General features: G+C 37.9%; 1 protein-coding gene across 5 annotated transcripts in view; it reads right to left on the reverse strand.

The window, feature by feature from the left end:
* Positions 1-2,117: 2,117 nt before the first annotated feature.
* Positions 2,118-9,222, reverse strand: part of sv2ca (synaptic vesicle glycoprotein 2Ca) — a 202,613-nt gene continuing 195,508 nt past the window's right edge. For all 5 annotated transcript variants that reach the window (XM_043707301.1, XM_043707291.1, XM_043707310.1 and 2 more), the window contains one exon: positions 2,118-6,881. In XM_043707301.1, coding sequence (XP_043563236.1) covers positions 6,698-6,881 — 184 coding nt within the window. In that variant the 3' untranslated portion in view covers positions 2,118-6,697. The remainder of the gene's footprint in view (positions 6,882-9,222) is intronic.

The raw sequence follows: 9,222 nt of genomic DNA on the forward strand, positions 1-9,222 counted from the left end.
TATGCTGCCAATCTCAGGGGTGGGAGATCAGGTCCTCAGAGCTGCAGGGTTGGAATTCTTGGTTGAAGACATCACAGTGAAGGTGTCAACAGGTCTGTTGGGGACCTTGGAGGGGATGTGGGTCAGGAAATCAGGGCTTGGTAGTGTGGTAGGGCTGGGTGGTTGGAGGCCTGGGTGAAGGCTGTTGGCATGGCCCTTGAATGTGAAGGTTCTCAGGTAGGCACCTGGATCCAGATTGTAAATGTGAACACACTTTCTGAAACTGCCAAGACCTTACCTGGAGGAACCCTGTCAGCTTTCCAGATCGTTAGGAACACCAGCTGAAAGCAGTGAAAGTTTAAACCCTTGCAGTCCTGCTAAAATATAATTCCAAACCATCTCCTTGGATTGGAATTATCAGGCAGGCTTAGTGAAAACTGGAAATGGGTTGGTTGGCGGTGGGTTTGGGCCAGAAGAAAGGCCTCCGTCATTTTAAGTCACACCCAATCCAAACCTGCATTAACTCTGCTGGAGCACATACATGGAGAGAGGGCCAGGGGAATCTGATGGGGGAGACCTGCACTGAGATCTCATTATCGAGAAAACTGGTTCCAGTCATAATTTTGGATTAGTTTTACAAAGGGGAGGGAAGACTGAAGTATGAATATAAATGTTAATCACTGTTTAAAAAAATCTACATGCAGCACTGTTCCACAATAATATGGATGCAGTGTAGGAATCCTCTCTGACCATGGCTGGATGTCAATTAGGCTCATTAATGAGCCACGTGACACTGATTATCCCATGTTCCTATTGGAACTTATGTGTGGCTCAGGGATGTAACTAGACTTGAGGGCTCTTGTGCTGCAGTGGTAGTGTCCCTACCTCTGAGCCAGGAGACCCAGGTTCAAGTCCCACCTGTTCCAGAGGTGTGTAATAACATCTCTGAACAGGTTCATTTGGAGACTATCTTTAACTGGATTTGCATGGCCCTTCAGTGCTTTCCAATGTCACCCAGCCCCATTATTTCAGGTTTGAGCATCAGTAGGGTTAGCTGAAAACCACCTAAAGACCCCTCCTTCTTTCTATTGACACTTGCCAGTGACTCCCAACCTGTCCCACTCACTTGTAGCAAGGGCTCCAGAGGTGATCCTCTGAGCAGTGTCAGTAGCTGCCCTGCTCCTGACAGTGGGAGATTTGCCAGGTTCTGATAACCAGCAGCTCTTGGATGGAAATAGAGGTTTGGAATTTTCACCTGACAGGGGTGCATGACCATGTGCAAGACCTGATATTGGTAAGCTATGGGGCTGAGGACCATTAAATTGCTGTGGACTTCCCTCACTTCAGGTATGTGGGGCTTCCACTGTTTCTGCATCTGAAGGAGGACATTCCCTATTGCTCGATCTAAATCCTGGCCAGATCAATAGAATGAACACGATCAAGTGAATATCTGAAAATGGAATTCAAAAAATGCATTCTTTTAAAATCACTGAAACAAAACCGGAGTAAAGGTTTATCAATTATTGTAAACTTGATCTTGCAATTTCAGGAAGGAAATCGTAATTAGCTTTTATCAAGAAACAATGAGAGGCCAAGGTAGTTGGTTCCATGATAATCCAGGTCTTGTTAATACTTTTTTCAAGCCCAAAATCCAAACTGAAGGAAATCTCTTGAGGGTTCTGATTTAATGTAATTAGGTTCCAATTTTCTGTCTTGATGAGCTTGTGATTTCAATCATGATGGGAGATGAAGGTTCTGACTAGAAGTTACAAAAATGGGGCAAGCTAATCATGGACTACGTTTGCTTCAGGTTGTTATATTTTATGAAAATGTTGATCTCAATCATTTGTAATAAAGCCCAAAGATTTGGTTGTTAAAACCCTCTTAAAGAATAAGGATGTCTCAAAAGATTGTGTTTTGGCAGGTGTTAGGAGGATGATACAAGTTTTAAAAAAAAGAGTTCTGAACTTATAGTCATAATTTTGGATTAGTTTTACAAAGGGGAGGGAAGACTGAAGTATGAATATAAATGTTAATCACTGTTTAAAAAAATCTACATGCAGCACTGTTCCACAAAAATATGGAAAAATATTTTATAACCTGAATAATTAATACACGTAGGACAATTCAGACAGCAGTTGATTCTAAAACCAATTTAATAAATATCAATTCTGATGAAATGTTAACTCTGTTTCCTTCTCCGAAGAGGCTGCCTGACTTACTAAGTACTTCCAGCATTTTTAATTTTTTTTTCAGTTCTGATTTTCAGCATCTGCAGTATTTCTGCTGTTTTACTAAGTCAAGCAATTTACCAGCAATGATCAGTGAAATGTATCATGTACTATCATAAACACTATATTAAATACACAGGAATGCAATGTTGTGAATGATAAGTGGGAGCTGAAATAGAGAATTTGGAAAATATAGGCTATTTTTGAAAACATCGCAGATTACAATTTGAACTCTTATATAATTATTATGCAAATATTCAGCAGGTGCAATGGGTTTAGAGTGTCATCCAGAGCAAGGTTACATTACAAGACACAGGGCATGCACTTTAAGTCTACATATGTGTATTGTTAATATCATCAATATTTTATTGATTCGATGGGAAGTGATACCTTTTTCATTGTCAAACATAAGTTTTAATCAGGCTTCATCACACTCTGAATAAATAAGTCTGCTTAGAAATTAGAAATTTGATCTGAATCCTAAACTCTACAACAGCAAAACTAACAGGAACTCTACTATTCATCAGTTATCAACAACTTTATGATTTATGACACATGGTGATTAATGCATCTCATGATTTCCAGAGAAGATCGAAGATCCAGTCTGCTTTTTTGTCTATGCATATAGTTGTAATAAGTTAGATTCCTTTTCTACTAAATAGTTTATAGACACAAAATGTACAAAAGTTACTGTCCATTCTTATCAGCAGATGTCTACAAAGTGTTGCCCTCGTGCTCCACAAGAAATTTTGCACCAATTTTCTATGTTTTGAAGCATGTAAAGTGACTGTGCTGAAATACTTACAACAAACATACGATCAGTAACAGTGGAATTCTGATTCACAAATTAGCTCTTGCTAAGCCTACAGACATTTATTTTTCTATTTTAATTACATTTGTAGAAAATGTCCTAAGAAGACTAAAGGGACAGTTGCATGGATCTATCTACATACAAAAGTTTTGGCATAAAGCCTGCATAGGCATTACCAAGAACTCCTATAGGATTTTCCATTTATCCTATAAGATAATATTGGATTTAAATTATAAGAATCTAAAGAGCTATATATACTTTGTGAATAGTTTGTTCTACTGGGTATTTGGTAGCTATTGGCTTTTATCTTCTGTTATGTGTCACATTTTAGAATTTGTTATTTGAACAGATTGTACACAGTTTTATTAACTTGTATACAACAGTATACTACAAATTTCAGCATTATTGTATTAAGCTATAGACTTTGTAAAGAGCTTTGTCTCCCTGGCTTACTAAATTCTGGCGATGGCCCTGGCAGAGATAGATGTAAATTCACAAATGCAGAGCAACAATTGCAATTAGAATTATATACTAGATCTACAACACATATGCATACCTAAAACATCAAGACATGAGGAAGATACAGACAAAAGAAAATTCTAATTTTTACATAGAAGCAGATAATCATTATACATTGCAAACTAATGCCAATTAGGTTAATCTTTATGCATTTCCATATCCTATAGTACTTAAATCTGGCAATGAAAGAACAAAACTCCCTTTGTTTAATTGGAATATTTAGAATGAACATCTTGACAATCATTCACATGGAGATCAGAATGTGAATTTCAATGGTACATTTAAAGGAGCTGCCTGATCTGAACTGAAAGGGTCAGCAAGCATCTCCATGAATGTTCTGTGATCTCGTGGGTCACTTTTTTGCTGTACACAGGTTTAACACATTTTGGTTCATTGAAGGATTAGGCTGAACTTGATCTTTAAGTTTCCAGTATACAGTGTTTAAGAATACACAACTTGATCAGGAAAGAACAGGATTATTCCAGATTCCATTATGGTAGAGGAATGACTTCCCAGAAACAAATGTTAAGCAGAAAATATTAAGGATGTTTGAAATGACTCTGAATATTATAACAAGTGTATTGGGGGTTAACAGACGCCAACAAGTTAAATTTGATATGCTTGAATTTTCCTATTTTCTAAAGAATTCCTGATCACCTCAAGGATAACTAATGGCTGATAACTGGAGGGAATGTTACAAAGGCTGTTAACCTGACAGTGAATTCACCAAAACATTGCATGGTCATGGCTCCAAATTGATCTTGAGGTGAACTCACTTCATTTTAAAGCAATTGATGCTGTATTTATATTGCCCACTGGAGGTCAGACTTAAACAAATGTTGCATAGGAGTATAAGTAATAGGTAGACCAGCCCAAAATCCATAATAGATCCAAGCTCAATGCGCATCTGAACAGCTTAACATGTTACAGAGGAGATCAATAGAAAGAGAAGCATCATAGTAAATTAATCTACAAAATACCTATAAGACTTTAGCTAAGGAATTAGCATACTTAAAAATCTGGTTAAGCTCTGCATTTCTGGGATATTCTGTTAATCAATTGCCATAGTTGCTAATCCTCTTGGGAATTTTTATTCATCCTTCAAATGAGAATACAACCACCAAATTTCTGCTGGTAATTTACAGTACCAATTTATCAATAATCATCTTGCATTTTTGGATTTAACAAAGGAACTGGGTTAATGGCTGGGGAGTTAAGTGGGTGTTTTTAGTGGGGAGGTAAATGTGTGTTTTTAGTTTTACCACCCATAATATAACGCAGCCGATATTTTCATTCTGTTAACATCACTGAGAAACAGAATTGGTGGAAGGAGAGAAGTGGTTTATGAGGAGCAGATGATCTAGTGTTTGATATCTTGTTAAAGATTAAAATTCGGGCAAATTAGTTCTAAAATGCATTAACTTCTATTGTTCTTACTTAATAACTTAGTGCTCTGGGATGTTTTTACTTTGCTAAAAGTTGTTTGTTGTTGTATTAAAGGGCAAAATAATTAACAGTAGGAAAGTTACCTCCTCCCCAGACTGTTTAAAAAGTACAGTCTATTAAGACACTGTCAATATTATGTTACAAATTATCCTCCACTCGCTAATTTTAGTAGAAAAGCAACAATGCTTTATCTTCACATCTATTTTTGGTAAAACTGTTGGGCAGGGAAAACTATGCCATGACATGATATAATAGGAGGAAGTTCAACCCAATCACCAGCTGTATAGTTTTTACTAATAGTGAATGGAAGGTTTTGTTTGGGAAATCTAAACTATGGTTTGGAATCTCCTTTGCTTTACTGTCTGGCTCCTGTGCTTTCTGCCACAATTACTAATTACTACAGCAGAACAGGAGCAGCTCCAATGAAATTCTGAGCCCGAGTTTGACAACTCATCGCAAAACTACACAAAACAGTTAAATGCAAAGAATCAAAACAAGCCTGGAAGTAATTCCTATAAATAACTATTCAGATAATCTTGAAATCATAATAACATTAATGTTCAACTCTGACATTTACAATTGAAATGAAAACAATATTTATATATAGATCAGACTACAATAGGCACAATGCATATTTTGCAGGCAAACATGGGGTCAAAGGCCATTTAGGTTTCAAATTAACAAATGGACTCTCTATAGGGTTTTGATGTTTAACCAGTGATTTTTAAAAATTCTTGATTTTAGTAAGTAAGATATTCTCTTCACATGAAATGTTATAAAAGAATGTAAAAATAACAACTACTTAAATGGTTCTGTACATTCTTGGTTAAAATGACATTATAGTGCATTTACAGTTTAAAATTTTTAATGATATATAATATTTCCTATTATAACATTTCAAGTCTCTTTACACAAGAAATGACTTTCTTGAAGTGTTTGCTGTTTTGTAGCATGTTATTAAACACATTTGGAAATGGAAATATGACAAAGGATAGAAGTGAAAATGAGAGGGGCTAGTTTCTGTTTTTGTGGGACATTCCTTACTAATCTAATTCATCACTATCACTGTAAGGTGAGTTTGTGTGAAGCTTTAAGATGATACAAAAAAAAAACAGAAAAGGGCTACAGCTGGAAATTGATTTCTGCGTTGCAATATAATCTTCTCCAATTCTACCAAAATCAAACATTGTTCATTGAAGCTAGATTTTTTAACAAATGGGACAAACTGATTTTGTCAATATTAAAGAAATGGAATAATTACACATTTGGGTCCTGCAAACATCTCAGTAGGGTTAATGGCATGTCATTGTTTGCTTTGAGCCTTGCCTCAGAACGTTACTGACTTGATGCATTTGCTGATTTATTTTGACTGAAAGTTTTACACTGGTTTGAATTTATAGAGGGGAGGATAAAACTGGATAATGGTCACACACTAGATTAAAAACCTTCTGTCAGAACTGATTAACTATTCCTTCTTTATGCTCCCTCAGCCACACGAACAATTGTGTATGTGCAGACTGCAGCCCCATTGATCACATTATTTTCAAAGTTTCAGAAAGCACAAGGATAAAGGAAGGCGTCTTCAGGAGAAGTAACAAACTTGTGTGTGACAATCATTGTTTCAGTCTTAAACTACAGACTTTAAAATTCAAACCTCCCACTTGATCACTGCCACTGGCCGACTAAAAATCCATCAGGTGGTTTTACCTAATCACATGAGAACCTGGTTTCTTGTATCAGGAAGTCGGAGTCCCATGAGGCCTCCGCAGACGAGGACAGTGGATGCCAGCAGGATAGGGATTGCTTTGGTAATGCCAACCAAAGAGCCAAAAATGAGATTTCCAAGTACTGTTGCTGCTTTACACAGGGCATTCAAGAATCCAAATCCTGTTGCTCTGTTAAAGAAAATAGAGGGTTTATTAATTTCAATAAAAGTTATTCATTTATCTGAAAAGTGAAGCAGGAATATAATCTACACTGTAAGAATCACTTCTGGTCATTTTGCTAAAATTTGATTGCATCTTATTAAATGGTGGAACAAGTTTAGGGGGCTGAACAGACTACTGCTCATCATTCATATGTTTCTATGTTCGTAGATCTCAAAATTTTTAAAGGAAGAAATAGGTTTAACAAATTAATGGTTTAACCAATATAAGGAGAACTCTGGGAGAAGTGGTGAGAAATCAAGAAGAAGTCCATTGAACCATTTTGTCCCGGGATACATTTTCTCCTTTACTGCAAAATCAGGAAAGTGGTGAACTGGGTGACTGGGGGACTAAGAGTAAGATAACTGAACTATTTTGAGGTTCGGCTTATTTTAAAATTCAAGCAAGGCATACATTTGTCAATAGCAGGATTTTCAGTTTAATTATGTATTCTATTTGAACACTTTGTCTGTGCTGTTTTCTGTGATGGATTTATTTAGTAAAGCCTCCCAGGTTCAGTGATCCAGCACTGATGGTCTCTCTACACCAAATGGGGTACAGGAGACACATTTTCCACTCTATAAATACCCAAAAGAGTGCACAGGAAAATGTTACATCAGGCTTAGAGGTAAATAGTTAGAAAGACAATTTCAGAAGCATCAGTTCCTGGAAAAGGCAAAACTCTTGGTCCTGACCCGGATTGTGAAAGTACAAATGATGTCTTACTATCCCCATGCTTATGATAAGACCTGGCCACATACTTCTCCCATCTGCCCAATGAGTATCCCAACCAATTCCCTCCCCACCTCCACATGTTTCGCTTCTAATCATAACAGGATACTCATTAACCTTCATTTGTAACATACAAACACGCATATATATACGTGTATATATATATCTGTATAGAGTTAGAATCTAATTAGCTAGAAGTTAATGTTAGGTGTAAGTGTTGCAGAGGGCTACATTCATGGCTGCACTATAGAGTCATGTACCATTTTACAGGACCAGACCAATTATTTTGTAGAAAGCAACACGACAAGAATTAAACAAGTGGATCTCTCATGTTTTTAAACCTGAAGTGTGGTTATTTCAAACATACAGCAGTTTGGGAGTTAAGAGAGTAAACCCTGAGAAAATGTAAAGTTGAGTCCAAAGGCAGATTGATATCTAAATATCTTTCCAGGAATTCCTGCCATTAACCTGATACCAAGCATTGTGCTTTACATTACTTTGGATTCAATCGGTGAGATTGATAGAGAGACCCTGATGTTTGGGTAGCAGACAGTCTTGATCATTTTAATCCAGGCTTGTGCCCTCCAGTAAGCATTTCAGTTTGAGTGCAGAGCATTAACACAACATGAGAGAAAGGAGTGATAAGCCAAACTCAATTGGCAGAGAGAATGTTTGCTATGGACTGTCTTCAGCAGTGTGTCACTCAACCCCCGGCTCTAGGGTGCTGACTCACTAGACTTGTCTGCTTCAATGGGTGCTTGGAATTTAGAGTCACTACTCAACATGAAAGACAGAGTCCAGGGCACACATGACAAGTAAACGAAAATAAGGAAGTTGCGAAATCTTCAACCGGCAAACTGAAACACCAGGATCAAGGGCTTGAATTTTTTTTAAAATTCATTCATGGGATGTGAGCATTTCTGGCTAGGCCAGCATTTAAACCCATCTCTAATTGCCCAGAGGGCTGTTGAGTGTCAACCACATTGCTGTGGTCTGGAGTCACATGCAGGCCAGACCGGGTAAGGATGGCAGATTTCCTTCCCTAAAGGACATTAGATTGATAGACAACTTTTGGTATGAGGTAAAAACAATGACTGCAGATGCTGGAAACCAGATTCTGGATCAGTGGTGCTGGAAGAGCACAGCAATTCAGGCAGCGTCCGAAAAGCTTCGAAATCGACATTTCGGGCAACAGCCCTTCATCAGGAATAAAGGCAGAGAGCCTGAAGCATGGAGAGATAAGCTAGAGGAGGGTGAGGGTGGGGATAGAGTAGCATAGAGTACACCAGCACCACTCCCCACCTCTTCCTCCGCTACATTGATGACTGCATTGGCGCCACCTCGTGCTCCCGCGAGGAGGTTGAGCAATTCATCAACTTCACCAACACATTCCACCCTGACCTTAAATTTACCTGGACCATCTCTGACACCTCCCTCCCCCTCCTGGACCTCTCCATCTCCATCAGTGACGACCGACTTGACACTGACATCATCTACAAACCCACCGACTCCCACAGCTACCTGGATTACACCTCTTCCCACCCTACCTCTTGCAAAAATGCCATCCCATATTCCCAAT

Source organism: Chiloscyllium plagiosum, chromosome 2 (genome assembly GCF_004010195.1).
Source record: "Chiloscyllium plagiosum isolate BGI_BamShark_2017 chromosome 2, ASM401019v2, whole genome shotgun sequence".
NCBI lineage: Eukaryota > Metazoa > Chordata > Chondrichthyes > Orectolobiformes > Hemiscylliidae > Chiloscyllium > Chiloscyllium plagiosum.